At 42.6% G+C, this 17,413-nt stretch overlaps 1 protein-coding gene across 1 annotated transcript; it reads right to left on the reverse strand.

Annotated features, from left to right (window-relative positions):
- Nucleotides 1-1,445: 1,445 nt before the first annotated feature.
- Nucleotides 1,446-9,082, reverse strand: RAD51AP2 (RAD51 associated protein 2). Its single transcript, XM_054022898.1, has 5 exons — nucleotides 8,362-9,082; nucleotides 7,060-8,259; nucleotides 5,101-6,540; nucleotides 2,734-2,835; nucleotides 1,446-1,564 (listed from the first exon to the last, which is right to left on the reverse strand). Exons 1-5 carry the CDS (start codon nucleotides 9,080-9,082, stop codon nucleotides 1,446-1,448), a joined length of 3,582 nt encoding a protein of 1,193 aa, XP_053878873.1.
- Nucleotides 9,083-17,413: the final 8,331 nt, after the last annotated feature.

Genomic DNA, 17,413 nt, shown 5'->3' on the forward strand with positions numbered 1-17,413 from the left:
TCTGGACATAGTCCCAAACAATGGGGAAGGAATCTCCAGCTGGGGAAAAAACAAGCTACACTAACTATGCTATAAACTCTAACTATACTAATAGTCTAAGAAGAATAAAACTAGTTACAAATCTATTTAAAGGTTTTACAAAATAGCTGAAGGAAGAGAGGACACACGATTCTGACACAGGCCATGTGGCGATAAGAAGCAACTGGAGAGGCATTGGCCTGCAATGTCGGTCATACCCTTGGTCAGGAGCACAAGGATATGGACCAATGGACACTGTTTGTAAGAACTTCTGGACTCGGGCACATGGCACGCATACGTACCACATGTGAAATACACACAGGGACCAGCATTTCTTCTTCAAGTGCTGCTTTCATGCAAATGTCATTATTAATAAAGAACTAGAAAACTGAACTAACTATAATATACAATATATGAGGATTATTTCTGAGTTATTTTTTCAAAATTTCCAAGAGCTGATATGAGCAGTTCTTGACATCATGTTGAAGTAATTTTTTCAACATATAACTAGAACCCAGTTTGAAATAAAATACAAAAACAAATAAATGATTTCAAAATAAATATTGAAGACTTACCCCCTCACATGGTTTTGTATCCATTTTCTATTATAATATAAGTATAGCACTACCCTGCTTTTAGATATGTTATCAGAAACAACATGAAAGCCAAAATTCACCATAAGGGAATAGATCTACAAAAATATTACAAGTATAAAATAATTGAATATGATACATAAGCAGAATGTATGGGAAAATGTGACATTTTCTTCTTACACTTCTAATTTTTATATAGTTCTATTCCCTTGTTATTTATTATTGAGGACATCAGCATTAAAATATCTTATTCTTAGTTTATCTGCTCCTTCTGCTTAATTCGTACCTTAAATCATAATCCTCATTTTGTGAATACCATAATTGGTAGCTGTGGGAAAATGCTTATGATGTAACAGATCATGACAAATAATGATAATTAGATGTTTGCTTGTAATAACTATGGATTGATCAAATCATTTTAAGTGGGTTCTAAACATCATGTAAATCATGCAGACTATCTTAATATTTTGTTGCATAAAACACAAATATTTAAATTGTATATTGTTAATATTTTATGAAAAATGAGGCTTATTACACACATCAGATTTCTATTAATGTTACATAAACTTTAATAGTGACTTATTTTCTATCAGCATTTTTACTAATAAATATTCATCATAAAAACTCTTTAGTTTCAAATATTCACAAGAGTAATCCTGAATAAATCACCAAACAGTAACGCAATATTAATACGGTAAAACCCCAAAATAGTAAACATAAACTATCTATATTAATGATTTACAAAACAGTTCAATAATTATCAGAAAAGGTGATTTATGATACTAAAGTCTAATTATCTGTTCTGCTTCAATGTTGGTAAAAGAATCCATGAAATTATTTCAGATATGGGTGAAGCTTTTTGGGCTTAGCTTTTCTTGACAGCCCAATCCTGATAGGGCCACTGCATGTTTTAAGAGGCTGCACTCTTATAATTTCATGTGACAAATAGTTTCCTAAATATATAAACAAAAGAGAGAGAAATCAATGATGAAAGCAAAAACATATTTTCATATCATGTACATATAAATTACATTCCTTTAGGACATAGAAATCAACCATGGGTACTATACTGGACACTCGACAGTTAATACTATGGAGATGGATACCATAAAAAATACATAGAAAGATAGAATATGAAGGATATATAGTTTTGTCTGTACCCATAATAAAGACCAAATTATTACATTATACTTCAAACAATCAGAACACAAGTCACTATATTATAAATATGGCCAGGAAAACGTCTTCTTAAGGAGAGCCATTGAGCAGTAGTCTACACCTTTTGGGATTTGACAATACAAGTGAATCAACTAGACAAAACCCCATCTCAAAACCAGATAATAATTAGACCTGAACAAGTGGTGAAGCGGGTTACTCCTCTTGAACTAAAATTTGTGTTAAATATTAATTATATGGAAAAAGAGGGAAGGATGGGAGTGTGCGTGTGTACTGATTGTTTAAAATATAGCTGGAAGCCAGGTCAGAGGAAGTTGGGGAAGATTCTAGACAGCTCTACAGTAAAACAAGGAGAGACAAAGTCGCTTAGGGAGAGTACTGTTTAACTTATTTTAATAAAGTTGTATGGCACATGACAAAATTGTTCACTATATGGAGCCATCCTGCTTGCTCCAAGACTCCCCTGCTGGCTGTTGCTGCCTGCAATTACCAGTTTCAGGGCAGAAAGTGGGACAGAGATCATCATTCACTTGTTGATTTCCTAGCAGAGGGGGTTGATGCTGAAGACAATAGCCATGCCTTCCCTCCCACTCCCTGCCCTGAAGTATACCACTGTAGAGTTTCCATGGAAGGACTTCCACAATACTGGAAGCAAAGGGCAAATACAGTTGAGAAAGTGCTCCTTCCTCTTTCTGCATCCCACGCCACTCAACATCCTTGGGGCTTTTGTCTTCTACCTATAGAATAGGAGGGTATGATTTGCCCACCTATTCTAAACTCACAAATAAAGTATGAATGACAGGATACCCCTATGCTAATCAACAATTAAAAAGATACTTAATTGCTGTGCTAGAGAAAATGGAAAAAAATAAATAACAGACATTTTTGTAATATTTTAATAACACTGGAATGTTTTGCATAATTAGAATAAAAACTTTATTCTTACCTCTTTCTTTCTGTAAACCATCACGTCTTTCCTTCATAAATGTGTGAGACAAAAAAACAGGGTCCCATGGGAATCGATTTTTACAACCTGAATCAACATAGTCTTAAAACAGAAGCATAAATATCACATTTAACTTTTAAACTGCTATACGTAGATAATTAAAAGTTGCAATTTGTACTGCTTGTAAATGTTATGAGTAAAAATGTCACATATAAGCATGACATATAATTTAAAAGGTCTGCTTACATAGCATATAAAGTTCTGCATATGCATCATTCATTGTCTGTAGTTCTTGTCTCTCATTCTTTTTCGATAAGACACTTATACAAAAAGATAATTTTACGGCTCATTCTCCTTAATTCTTACCCCTACTTATTATTACACAAAAAGCCATATTAAAAGAACATTATTAAGATTGCAAAGTCAAGCACTCAAAAGTTAAGAAATGCCAGAATTAAGGTTGCCTGTGCAACCTTAATTCATCTCCCTTGTGCAAATATATTATGACACAATCTTTAATTACATAATCACATACTATTTTTCCATAGATCCCTGATTCATTCAGAGCACAGGACGGATGATGCTCAAGTAATGAGGAGCTATTCAGTATTTTGTTTTACCCTTATTGTTCAATGTGTATCCCTAGGCATTATTTACTGCACACTATTCAAACCCTGCTACGCAGAATTATTAATTTCCTCATGGACGTTTCTATGGCACTCATCACTATTGTCAGTAAGTGCTTCAGAAACATTAATTAATGTATCTTCATAAAATCTCTGTGAGGTGAGGGGCTATTATTATGCCATTGTACAGATAGGGAGCTGAGGCGTAAAGAGATTAAAGTCAAAAGTATGCACTAATTTGGGGTGCCCAATTTGAGATGCCTAGGACCTGATTTTTCAGAGTACTTAGCATTCTATAGCACTTTCTATTGGGAGTTATGCTTTGAATATAACTTCAGTTGCAGCTGTGAGTGCTCAACAGTTCTGCAAATCAGTCTCCAGGATCTCAAATTGGGTACCCAAAAAATGTGGAACACGCAGTTAGTGACCACCTCTGAAAAGTTTGGTTTAAGTGATTTTTTTTAGCATTGCATAGGAATTCTGTGGCAGAGGAAAGGATAGGATGCTACCCTAGAGAATTGCATGAATTATAGGAAGCAAGTACTGAAGCCTGTGCACTGTACTAGTGACAGTAGCTCAGTACTTATTTCCTATATTTCATAGAACCACTAGGCAGGCTCCTGATTGATCAACTGCTGTCTCAATGCAGCCAGAGCCTGGCAATTCTGTAGATTCCCTTAGAGCTCCCACTCCCATTTTGGACCTTACCTTAATAAAAAAAAATCACAATAAAGCCTCAAACCTTGTAAGTTTTGTAAATATGTAACAGTGACCATTATCACAAGCAATATTCATAAAAAGATGTCTGCTCTCATGCAATAATTATATTCTAGTGAATATTTTTAAAACTGAAAATGTACTTCTCCTTTACAAAATTAGTTTTGCACTATATACAGAAAGTTATTTCCTTTGTGTTTCTGTAACCCACACACCTTCTGGTTGTGGTGCTTTGTCCCCTCTCTGCTACAGCTTTAGCTAAGGGTCATGTGGCTTGTAAACTCATGCAGTAGAGGCTTATGTACTAAGCTCCAAAGGCCCCAGGTTCAATCCCACCTGCTAACGACCAGGGTCTGTCAGTGTTACAAGCAGGGGCTCATCTGGGATTTCTGGTAGAGCTCAGGAGGTGCTTCCTCAGCTAGGGAAAGTATGTAACCCACACACCTCCTGGGAGTTATGCCCTGTCCCATCTAGTGGCACCGAGACCACTTAGAGATTAATGAGTCTGCTACAGCCTTAGCTAAGGGGCATGTGACTTTTAGCTCATGCAGTAGAGGATCACGCACTAAGCTCCAGAAGCCCCAGGTTTGATCCCACCCGTCGATGACCGGGGTCTGTAGGTGTTACATTTCTACTAAAGAGCTGTCTCATAGGATGTGTGCACTGAGACATTGCCACTCCTGAAATTCACAAGATGCAGGAGCTTTGCAGTTGCTCTGCATTCTGGCTCTGCATTTGGGGAAGGATTCTGTCCCACAAATACTTGCACAAATCCAATGGGAAAAGACAATTTTCAATACTTGGGCTTTACACGGGGGACAAAAAAATTGTTCATAAGCTAGAATCCTGCCCTGCTACTGTATGGATAAGAGCTCCTCATTAGTACTAAGGCTCCACGTCTCAATAGAACACGCATGTCCTCAGTAGAACACCTTGGAGCAGAGCACAAAATTTGATTACAAGTATTTATTTAAATGTTATTTAAAAATATTATCTAATATGTTAATAAATTATGTTTGCTTACCTTCTTCAGAAAGTGAATAGAGCAATTCTTCATCTGACACACTTGAAGAACAGAACTCATGAGGTACTTTTTGCTTTACATTTCTATTTAATATTTTTCCTTTACATGAACTTTGGTTATTCTTAGTTATATTTTGCCCTGCTGTAGTACCATAGATTGGAAAGGAAATGCATACTTTTGTTTGAGAAACACTTTTTAAATTTTCATCTATCCCTTCAGAATTATTCAATTCTTGAGGATTTTCTTGTGTAGTGTTTTTTTCTACTTTGGATAGCTTATTTTCATGTTCCTTACTAATTTCATGAAACATACAAAGCTCTTCCAACACTAAATCAAATTTGCTCTTCATTTCAAATTCAAATATGTTTTTACTTTCTGAAGGTAAATGCTGATCTGTCATATCTTCAAAACATCCATTGTCCATTATGGATAAATGTGGTATTAATTTGTCTCCTGATGCAACACATATTGCAGATTCATCTTTTGAATATGACAAAATTAAATTAGTTGATCTACTTCCATGCAGTATAGTCTGATGCTGATTTTTGTTAGTTATATAATGTTGCCCAGAACTTATTTCTCCCACCTCTTGTAAATCTTCAAGATTTTGTTTTATAGTCATTGGCTTTGAATTGAGTGTGCAAAAATTTCTATCTTTCTGAATGTCTTCATCTAGAGAAAAAGTCATTGTTTCTTCTCTCTGAACCTTAAAATACATTTTATTATTAGATACTTCAGAACTTCTCACAATTTGGTATTGTAAAATGCTGTTCATTTCTTCACACAATTTTTCTGTGTCATCACTCAAGGAACTCCTGCAATGTCCCTCTTCAGTTTTTAGTACTACATCTTTATCTGTAAAAGGGCCACAAGAGAATGGTAAAGTGGAACACTGGCCATTGTCTAAGAAACAGTGAAATATGTTTCCATAATTGAAACCAGTATTTAGAAAGTGTACATATTTTCTTTCATTTTCTAAATGTTGACTATTTCTACTGTCTGGTAGTAACTCAGAGTTACCATTTACTATGGATGTTGTTGACAATTCAGGTAGAATACAAACATCTGATTTAGCAGGGACAGTGTGAATATTTTTTATACTAGCAACTGTACTTTCTTCAATGTATTTTTCATTATTAGGATTAATTTGCTTTACAAGTGGAATCTGATCCATTTCCTCAGAATCAGTACTGAGAGGAATTTTTTCATATGTGTCAAAAATAGAAAAAAAGGGTATTTTTGGAAGACTGCTACAGCAATTTTTTTGCAATTCTCTACAATTGCCATACTCTTTTTTGTCAGAGTTTTCCTTGTTAGCGGTTCTCAAATATTTTGGAATAAGATTTGTGGCTTCATGTGCAAAGTTCACACTATTTGTGATTCTCCTGCTTCTGTGTTTTTTATTTTCACTTAAAACAGAATGCAAAGTTTTCAACTTTTCTTTAGGAAAAGCAATATTATGTATTTTTCTTTGTTTCTTCTTCTGCTTTATTGTAGCTACCAGTATTTGAAAATTTGAACATTTATTATTTAACTTTTCAAATTTCATTTTTGAAATTGAAGGCAAATAATTCAGAAGTCCAAGGTTTGTTTCTGTCAATATTTTTTTGGTACTGCACCAATTTAGCTTCCATAAGAAAGAACTATCAAAATTGTCCCTTGATAAAAGCAGTCCATTAGCAACTAAAAGTTGCCTTTTACTATCTTTTTCTTCACTGTCAAGCATTGAAATGATACTATGCATTCCTGTACTACCTCTGGATAAGAGGCAGTATTGTTTGGCACATCTCCCTTCAGATGACACTCTTTGTTGGTTATGAAACAGTGCTCTTTTGAATAGAAAAGAAGCTTCCTTGAGTTCAGCTACAGTGCTAGAATAATGAATTTTCTGATATTTATGATGTAATTGAAAACCAACATTTTTTACTAATTTAGGATTTATAATTTCTTTACACATACCTCGATAAGTTGTGTATTTTTGCTGAGATTCTGTGTTTCCTTTCAAACTATTATTTATGTGTGAGTTTCTCTTAACTGGTTTTCTGCAATAGAAAGGATTTTTCTCCACTGGTATACATTTTTCTTCAGCTGGATGTAAACAATTTATATTATAGGGGGGAAAAGCAAGGTCTGATTTTATTGGGTTCACATTTTGCTGTTCTGAAACAGTAACTTGCAAATAAATATGTGTACTATTGTTATTAATACTGGTTATTAGCTCTGGAATGCTGTATTGTTCTATTGACTTTAACTTTTCATACAAATGAAACCAGCCTATGATACTGTCATTTTCTTGATATTTAAGCACATCTTTATTTAAAGATCCAGGTCTTGTCTTCAGACCTCCTAATAACATATCATGAAAGAAGATTTTTAGTTTAGTCAGCTTCTTCTGCTTCAATATATTGTCTCTTGTATCTGGCAAATCCTGTGTAGTACTATAGGGGCAATTGCCTTCGGTGAGAACACTTTTAGATAAGTATCTTTTGATGTCAAGTATTTTTGTTATAGAAAGTTTTAATTCTGATTCATGTAAAATCCTGTTACAGTTAGCACAATGCATGTCATAATTTATGTTTAAATCTCTGTTCCTTAGTACTTCTGATATCAATGGAACAGTTGTTTCTTGTATATTAAATGTCACATCCTCATAACTGACTTTTCCCCATGTTCTTTTCAAAATATTGGTAGAGTTGATACATTCATCACTTTGAGGTGTTCTAGAACCAAAGTATGTGTGAACACTTAGGTATATGTTTGGTTCCTGGTCTTCATCACCTTCTGCATTTCCTAGCTCTTTCTCCTCGACAATCCTTTTAGCAAACATTTGATTACACTTGACACTATTGATGTTGTTCCTTAAATTAGTCTCAGTTATTTTTTCTCCTTCTTCTGCTAAAGCCAAAGTCTTTTGCTTACTAACAGATTGGTGGTTACTTTCATAAAATTCAGAACAAACACTAGCAGTATTCACAATATTGTTATCATTTTGAAACTTTTGTTTCCTTATCATAGATATGTTTTGGGAACAGTAAATCTTTTCAGATTGCATCACATATGTTTGATGTTTAAAATTCCTCTGTTCTATCTCCTTCAAATTAGTTGATAACATGTTACTATTTAATGTATTTGAAGCAGTAGAACATTTACTTATGTTTCCTTTCATAAAAAAATTTGTTTTGGGGATTTTGAATGTTTGTATATTTTTAAACAATTTTAATGTAGGAAATGTATGTGATGAAGCATTTTTTTCTTTATTACTTAGTTGTTCAACAGATTCACTCTCATTACCATAATGATCTTTATTTTCTTCAGTGGGCAATTTTTTTAAACAGTTGTTTCTGTCATTCTTTATTTCAGAAAATGTAGAATTAATGCCACATAAAAATGGAGCATCTAAAAGCTGGTGTTCTTTCCACTTGTTATCAGTACCAATTTTCTGACTTGATGTTTTTACCTGAAACAAATCTGTGTTTAAAGATGAAAGTGAAGCATTTAATGTAAGCTCACTATCATTGTCTGTTTTATTACTTACTGCTGCTATATTGTTGCTGGTTTTGTTTACATTCCACAAGTGGTATAATCCAGCTTCAGAAGAATGTCCATTTACATTCAATAAACAGTCATCTCTTATAATATTATGCTCTTCATTTTCAATATTCCATTTTTTAGTGAACAGTTTATTTTCTAATAGCCTGCATTGCAATTTTTCATTAGTCCAAGGTTTAAAATCTATAAACTCACACAAGTTAGTTTTTCTTTCTCTACCACTGATTTCCTTTTCTAATCTCCAAGCATTTTGACTGAAATGAAGTGATCCTTCTGATAAATATATAGGTTTACTTGATGACTTCCTACATTCATCCACAAGGTATGTTCTTTGTTCTAACTGCGGTTGCTCCTCTTTCTCTACGCTTGTATGATTATTTTCTATTTTAATTCGTTTTGGATATGGGTACCCATCAGCTTCATTTGATGACATGGATAAAAATGTCTTGTAACACAAGCCTTTCATCCTCAGAAATATCTGGTACTTGCTTGATATAGCAGTCCTGAAATGTAAAGAAATATGCAATGATTAAAAATTAAACAATTTCCAGGGTCACTTGAGGATTATATGTCTACAGGGCTTGACCTCAGCACACCAGTAGAAGTATGGCTTAAAGTGTGCCTTATGGAGTGTGCCAGGCCTCCTGATTCGAAGACTATGGGGAAACCATAGAGTGGCAGATTTCCTACTTTAATGGCCATGGGGAAAGCTACAAGGTCACTGGCTTGTCAAGGAATGGAATAGTCCCCCATGGCTCTGAGGTAGGAGGGTAGTTACCCTGTGCAGGCAGGAGCCACTAAGTCCTGTCCCTCCGTACAGTGAGGTAATAGTTCCCCTCAGTGAAGCCTGCCTTTCTCTCCCCTCTAAGTGCGGCAGCTCTCCCCACTCCCTGAGGCAGCCCCCTCACAGAGGCTGTCCGCCTCTCTCTCCCCGCCCTGAGGCAGTTCCCCTCCTCACTGAGGCTGCCTGCCCCTCTCCCCGCCCTGAGGCAGTTCCCCTCCTCACTGAGGCTGCCTGCCCCTCTCCCCTCTCTGTAGGCAGTTCCCCTCCTCACTGAGGCTGCCTGCCCCTCTCCCTGCCCTGAGGCAGTTCCCCTCCTCACTGAGGCTGCCTGCCCCTCTCCCCTCTCTGAGGCAGTTCCCCTCCTCACTGAGGCTGCCTGCCCCTCTCCCCTCTCTGAGGCAGTTCCCCTCCTCACTGAGGCTGCCTGCCTCTCTCCCCTCTCTGAGGCAGCTTCCCCCTCACAGAGGTGCCTGCCCCATCTCCTCTCTCAAAAGTGGTTCCGCCCTCACTGAGGCTGCCCACCCCCTCTCCCCTCTCTGAGGTAGTTTCCTCCTAACAGAGGTGCCACCTGTCTATCCCCTCTCTGAGGTGGTTCCCCTCTCACTGAGGCTTCCCACCCCTCTCTCCCTTCTCTGAGGTGGTTTCCCCCTCACAGAAGTGCCTATGCCTCTACCCCTCTGTGGGGTGGTTCCCCCTCACAGAGGTGCCTGCCCCTCTATCCCCTCTCTGAGGCGGTTTCCCCTCATGGAGATCCCTGCCCCTCTCTCCCCTCTCTGAGGTGGTTTCCCCCTCACAGAGGTGCCACCTGTCTATCCCCTCTCTGAGGTGGTTCCCTGTTCACTGAGGCTTCCCGTCCCTCTATCCCCTCTCTGAGGTGGTTCCCCCTCACAGAGGTGCCTGCCCCTCTATCACCTGTCTGGGGTGGTTCCCCCTCTATCCCCTCTCTGAGGTGGTTCCCCCCTCACGGAGGTGCCTGCCCCCTCTCTTTTCTCTGAGGCAGTTTCCCCATCATAGAGGCTGCCTGCCCCACTCTCAGGGCAGGTCTTCACTACGGGGGGAGGGGTCAATTTAAGATACGCAAATTCAGCTACACGAATAGCATAGCTGAATTTGACGTATCGGAGCTGACTTACCCCGCTGTGAGGACGGCGGCAAAATCGACCTCCGTGGCTCCCCGTCGACGGTGCTTACTCCTACCTCCGTTGGTGGAGTAAGCGCGTCGATTCAGGGATCGATTGTCGCGTCCCGACGAGACGCGATAATTCAATCCCCGAGAGATCAATTTCTACCTGCCAATTCAGGCGGGTAGTGTAGACCTAGCCTCGGGCAACACCTGCTTTTCCTGTGTCATGGACTCTAATGTAAGGCCAGCAGATAGGCTGCTTTGGGCAGGAAACTTGCTGAGTTAGCAAATGGCATCACCCTCGACCCTAGATCTGGGACCAGTCTGTGCTGGTCACAGCCTAAGTGACTTGTGCTTCCTTGGCCACTGGGGAGCTGCACAAGCCAGGGAAGAAAGAAGAACCAACTGGATGAAGGAAAGTCCCAACACTTCTTCATCCTGGAAAGGGTGGAATTAGTCTATACATCACCTGTGTTGGTACATCCCTCCCCCACAGAAACCTTGCATTTTGGAGTGACCCCTGAAAAAGGAGTCCAGCCACTCTCATCTCTGAGGAGGCGGGGGACCCATCAAGTGACACAAACTTCTGCTGTGGGGAGCCTCACCAAGGAGGGGACAGAGCGGGTTGGGATTTGTGTGCACAGGGATGGCAGGTTCGGGCCCATAGATGACAGGATTAGGAAGGCTGGGGGCAGCCCCAAATCTAACAGCAATCACTCCACATGCCTTCAAAATGAGTTTACCTTGGGCCAACCTCTCCAGAATAGAAACTGTAATAAAAATAATGTTCTTATCACACCGAGAGTCTGTCTGCACTAGAAACTGTCCTTCTGCTAATAGGACCCAAAGTTCCTGAGGGGATGGGGCAAAGAGAACATTTGTCATCTCCCCCCCCCCCCCAATGACATTCAAGGGCCCACAGGTTATTATCAGGAAGGCCATAATGTGTACAGCGTTATCCAGTATTAAGCAGTAGAATAGCTGCAGACTGGAGAGTCTTCATCCTTTACATAAATTATAAATCACAGCAAAATACTGACATCGTAACCAAATTTTTCTTTTAAAATTCTTAAAATCCAAGTTTTTCCAGGGGTGTATCTAGATCTTGGCCATCTGGAAAGTTGTTTGTTTTTTAAATAGTAACATACAGGGGCCATAAAATACCATCCCCTACTTCCTCACCAGCATAACATACAGTGCCCTATGCTCATAGCATACAGTCAGAGGCTTTCGATACCAGAAACTGTCTCTGCTAATGCCCATAACATACTGTGAGGGGCAACAGTGGGCAGCGGCGGATCCAGGCACCAGGACTCCAAGGGGGGCGCCCTGTCGGTCCCTATGAGGGTGGCAGTGAGGCAGCCTTCAGCGGCATGCCTGCGGGAGGTCCGCCAGTCCCGTGCATTTGGTGGCAATTTGGCGGCGGGTATGCTGAAGCCGCGGGACCTCCCGCAGGCATGCCGCCGAATCGGCGGGACCAGGGACCTCCCACAGGCATGATGCCGAAGGCAGCCTGCCTGGCGTGCTTGGGGCAGCAAAAAAGCTAGAGCCGCCCCTGGCCAGAGCACCAGAAGGAGGGCAGAGAGCCCGGCCGGGGCTTCGCTCTCCCCGGCGGCCAGAGCACCAGAAACTACCTTAGAGAGGGAATAGAGGCCCGGCTAGGCTCTCCGCCCTCCTCCCGGCACTCTGGCCGGTCAGGGAGAGCGGGCCTGTGGCCGGGCTCGGCGCCCTCCCCTGCCGCACTGTGGGGGGGGAGCGGCAGGAGGCTTTTTTGCCTTGGGCGGCAAAAAAGCCAGAGCCAGGGGGCGGCCAGAGTGCCAGGGGGAGGGCGGAGAGCCCGCCGCGGCTCCGCTCTCCCCGGTGGCCAGAGCGCCGGGGGGAGGGCAGCGAGCCCAGTCGCGGCCCCGCTCTCGGGCCGGAGCGCCGCACCGCCTCCCTCCAGGTGCCGCCCCAAGCACATGCTTGGTGGGCTGGTGTCTGGAGCCGGCCCTGGCTCTGGCCGCCGGGGAGAGCGGAGCCCCGGCTGGGCTCTCCGCCCTCCTCCCGGCACTCCGGCTGGTCGGGGAGAGCGGGCCTGCGGCCAGGCTCGGCGCCCTCCCCTGCCACACTGTGGGGGGTGGGGGTGGCGGGAGGCTTTTTTGCCTTGGGCGGCAAAAAAGCCAGAGCCGGCCCTGCTCAGGAGGTATAGTTTTGGGGGTTTATTTTCAAGGACAGTGGTGTGCACAGAGTTGGACAAGTGGACAGAAAGCTGTGTGGATCAGGGTATTATAGGGGACATCACGTTCCTTGACTTTTTTTCCCCCCTACACTGGTGGTAATCACTATTTGGGGAACAAACTTTCAAAACAAAAAAGTCAATTTCTGGTGCAACAACCAATCTGTGGTTCATTTTGTAAATATGTCAGCTAAGGCTGCTTGGGTAATGAGGCTGGGGAGGGCCTTCATTTTACACTACTTGCCATTTAATATCATTTTTCATGCAGTACATGTTCCAGGAGTAGATAATGGTGTTGCTGATGCTCTATCTTGATTTTAGGATGACAGAGATGGGTGTAATTTGGAGGTGGTTAGAGGGGGCAATGCCTCCCCCCAAACTGCAAGCTTCAGGCAGGCACAGAATTTGCCCCTCCCCCCCGACGCACCACCTTGTTGGCCTGACTGGAGTGGGCCCCCCCAAATACAGAAGTCAAACTGTGCCAATGACAACAGATTCCAGGAACTCATACCACTGGCCAGCAATGATCCACAGGCGATGCCCCAACAACTCTGGAAACTTGGCTCAAGACAGTTGTGGCACAAGTAGAGGACTCTGTTGCCCACTCAGACTCTGAGGGCCTGTAAGGCCAGCCTTTCAATGATCATAGACTTTAGAGCACAGCAAGGGCTTCACTGTGGTTGGCCCATACCTACACTAGCTGGTGCATTATGTGGTGTCTTTGACCCACCACGGTTTGACTCCCTCCACTATCTCTGACTGGCTAGTGGGCATGTCCTAGTGGAGTAAGTTGGTGGGTTTCCCGGACTCATGTGGGCATTCCAGTGTGAAAACTCTTCAAAGGGTGGTCCAGGAGGGGCAAGTGCCAGATGGATGACAGGTTATCCATAACACTGGAAACCCTGACAGAATTAGTACAGGCTCTGCTGTGGGTCTGCAGCTGTGGGAGGGATGCCATTTTATTTAAGAGGGCATTTGTTGTTGCCTTTTTTGGCATTTTTAGAGTGAGTGAGTGAGTGAGTTGGTGCCTATGGCAGCTGTGGATTGGTCCCAGCATAGGCTAAATGTAACAGATTTGAAACGATCTGCCTGACTGGTGTCTCTAGACTTAAGGTACTTGGAAACAGACCAGAAAGGGAAGGGAGCTTATGTGGGTGTTGAAGGAATGTGCAGATGTATGCTCTGTAAAGGCAATAAGAGCTTTGCTAAAAACTCAGGACCTACAACCGGGACCACTGTTCATATACGGTGATGGCAGCTGCCTGACAAGGTACTAATTCGGCATAGTATTGAGAAAAAGTCTTATGCTACAATGGTATTGACACCAAAAAAATTGGTACTTGTTTTTTCATGATCAAGGCAGTGACGTCAGTGATTGCAAAGGGTTTTGGCTCATGACAGATGCAGACAATAGGGCCCGGGAAATCAAGGTGTTGCAGGACTGATGTGCACCAAGGAAAAGATGGCAGGGAATGGCAAAATGTAATTAACCCAATGTGCTTGTTTGTTTCAGAAGCTACACAGAGCATGTATAATATCTGGATTTGTCACTTGTAATCATTTCCATAGGTTTAATCAATAAAGTTGTAATTTAGATGCTTCTGAGATTAAATTACACTCTAATATAATTTGCATTTAATCTCTTGTGGTTCTCTATAAAAGTACTTGCATAATAGACTAGGAACATAATTTCAACAAGCACTCAAGTTAAATCCCAGACATACAAGTAAGAAATCATATTACCATGAAATAGCCTCCTATGGATAATGTAAATTAAATGGAGCATGATAATTAAAATATTTGTAGATAAACATGTTTTAGTTTTTGTTGAGTAAGACAAAAGCTAAGCAGTCAGAATAACAACTAAGTTAATAAACTTGACATGAAAAATGAATTTGGCAAAGCTACATTGTTTCACTGCACCTGTTCAACCTTTATAAAAAGTTCCATAGAACATTGCTCTTGGTAGTGATATACAGGGGAAATTTTTTCATTATTGTTGCTGCTCTTCTTTTTCTTTCAATTTCTTTAAATAGAAAAAGCATGGTTTTAACATTTACAGATGATTTAGTTCCCCTAATGGTGGTTAGTCACAATATCTTCTTGTCAAGTGAAATTGACAAAAAGTTGATTACAACAGTGCAAAATGTTGCAAAACACACAGACAAAGAGACTGTGAAATTAATTAGAAATATATATATGTATGATCAGCTGATCACCTTACTAGTATCTTAATACACTTCCCCCTTCTCGTCATATATATTTTCCCCCTGACTGTAAGCCCTTTGAGACAAGAATCTTGTATTTGCAAGGCAGCTAGCAAATGGGGTCCCAAGCTTGCTTGGGGATTGTGAGAGAAGAGAAGTAGCCTAAAGCTGACTCACTTCTCTGTGCACTTTGTAAGCATCCCTGCATGGGCCAGCATAGAAGGTAATTGATGAGAATTGGATGATTAACCAGTTAACAAGGGGATTCTGCTCCCCATAGGGGGATTGTTGAATGCAAGACAAGAAGGGCAAGAGGAGGCTGGAAGGAAGGACAAAGAAGCCCAGGATCTCAGAGAAATATGAACTTTCTTCTCACCCTTTACCTAGGGGGTATGTTGAAGTTTGGGAAAGGCCTTAGGGTGATTGGATGTGAAGCTTCATAAAACATTGTAAACAAACTACACCTCTACCCCGATATAACACGACCCGATATAACACGGGTTCGCATACAAGGCGGTAAAGCTCTGACACGCTGCTCTGAGCAGCGTGTTAACAGTGCCGGGCCAGGCTGGGGCCGAGGGGTTGGATAAGGGGCAGAGGGTCTCCAGGGCGGTCAGGGGCTTTCACCCCACCCCCCCCAGCGTCTGGGAGGCAGGAGCTGGGGGGGCACTTTTGGGAGCCTCGCAGTCCCAGTGTGGCCCTGGGGATTAGCGGGGGGCCGGGAGCAGCCCGCTCCGCTTCCCTTGCCCCAGCCCCAGCCATGTAGCTCGGGGGAAGGGATCACCCCCTGCACTCACCGGCAGCAGTGGAAGCGGAGCAGCCCGGCCCCAGCCTGCTCCACTCTGCCACTTCCCAGCCGCGGTGCTCTGCTTCACACTGCAGGTGAGTACGGGGGCCGTCCTTTCCCCAACCTCCCCGCACTCACCTGCAGCAGGAAGCAGAGCGCCATGGCTGAGAGCTGGCAGAGTGGAGCGGGCTGGGGCCGCGGCACTCTGCTTCCCACTGCAGGTGAGTGCAGGACCTTTCCCCATCCCCCTCCCCACCCCATCCCCCAACAACACGGCTGGGGCCGGGGCAAGGAAAGTGGAACAGGCTGGGGCCGCGTCGCTCCGCTTCCTGCTGCAGGTGAGTGCGAGGGGCATCCTTTCCCCAACCTCCCTGCACTCACCGACAGTGGGAAGCGGAGCGCCGCGGCTGGGAGGTGGTGGAGTGGAGCAGGCTGGGGCCGCGGCACTCTGCTTCCCACTGCAGGTGAGTGCAGGACCTTTCCCCATCCCCCTCCCCACCCCATCCCCCAACAACACGGCTGGGGCCGGGGCAAGGAAAGTGGAACAGGCTGGGGCCGCGTCGCTCCGCTTCCTGCTGCAGGTGAGTGCGAGGGGCATCCTTTCCCCAACCTCCCTGCACTCACCGACAGTGGGAAGCGGAGCGCCGCGGCTGGGAGGTGGTGGAGTGGAGCAGGCTGGGGCCGGGCCGCTCTGCTTCCCACCGCTGCCCGTGAGTGCCTATCAGGGGGTGGGGTGTGTTGATAGGGTACAGGGAGCAGGCGGGTTGGGTAGGGGGTGGGGTCCTGGGGTTGATTAGGGATGGGGGTTTTCTGAAGGGGGCGGTCAGGGAACAAGAAACAGGGAGGGCCAAAGCAAGTTTGATATAACGCGGTCTCACCCATAACACGGTGAGATTTTTTGTCTCCCGAGGACCGAGTTATAGCGGGGTAGAGGTGTATGTTGTGGTAAATTTACATAAGAGTGTATGAGGACACCTTGCAAAGAGAAATCCAGGATGAGGGAGCATGCTTTGTGACATAGCCTTTGGGTACTACCACAATACAAATCATTATTATTAATCATTGTCAGCTTCAAATAGCATGAATTCAGAATGGTTCTAATCATCTCTAGGGAAAGTTAAAAATAGCTGTATTTTTCCCCAATTGTTCTTCACACTTGTCACAGTCCTTAGGATCTTACAATTTCCCTTGTCTTTTCCCAGTCCTCAGTTTTGGTTTTAGACAGAACAAGGTTTTCCATTAATTGTTCAAGATGAGGGTGAAGATGTGTACTGTAAGAGTAAAAGAGGGTTAGAGAAGGGGTTTAGATGGTGATCTGATGAGTGAAGTGTAGATTTGGTATTGAGTAACTTCACATGTTTTTGTTGGTAGGATAGATAATCTAAGAACCTTAACTGAAAGTTAACTAATTCTTTTGGAGGGGAGGAGAGGCTTATTGCATGTCATTATTAGGTGTTTTATTATCTGATTATATTCATTTGCCCAAATCACTATTAAAAAAATTCCACCTAAAGCTAATAACATTCAGTACTAGTACATACATTGTCCTCTCAATTTCTTCCATCCCATACAGCTGACACTTAAGTCATTTTGCTGTATCTATAAACAATACTAGTTATTTCTTATTCTTTCACACTTCATCATACTT

Source organism: Malaclemys terrapin, chromosome 3, assembly GCF_027887155.1.
Source record: "Malaclemys terrapin pileata isolate rMalTer1 chromosome 3, rMalTer1.hap1, whole genome shotgun sequence".
Classification (NCBI taxonomy): Eukaryota; Metazoa; Chordata; order Testudines; family Emydidae; genus Malaclemys; species Malaclemys terrapin.

What these genes read in the sequence shown, in the direction of transcription:
- RAD51AP2 (XM_054022898.1), bottom strand. Translation starts at nt 9,082, where the DNA reads ATGTCATCAAATGAAGCTGATGGGTACCCATATCCAAAACGAATTAAA. An exon ending in TGAATCTGTTGAACAACTAA is followed by an intron (nt 8,260 to 8,361) that starts GTAATAAAGAAA and finishes TTTTTATGAAAG; the next exon opens with GAAACATAAGTAAATGTTCT. An exon ending in CTATTCACTTTCTGAAGAAG is followed by an intron (nt 2,836 to 5,100) that starts GTAAGCAAACAT and finishes TTCTGTTTTAAG; the next exon opens with ACTATGTTGATTCAGGTTGT.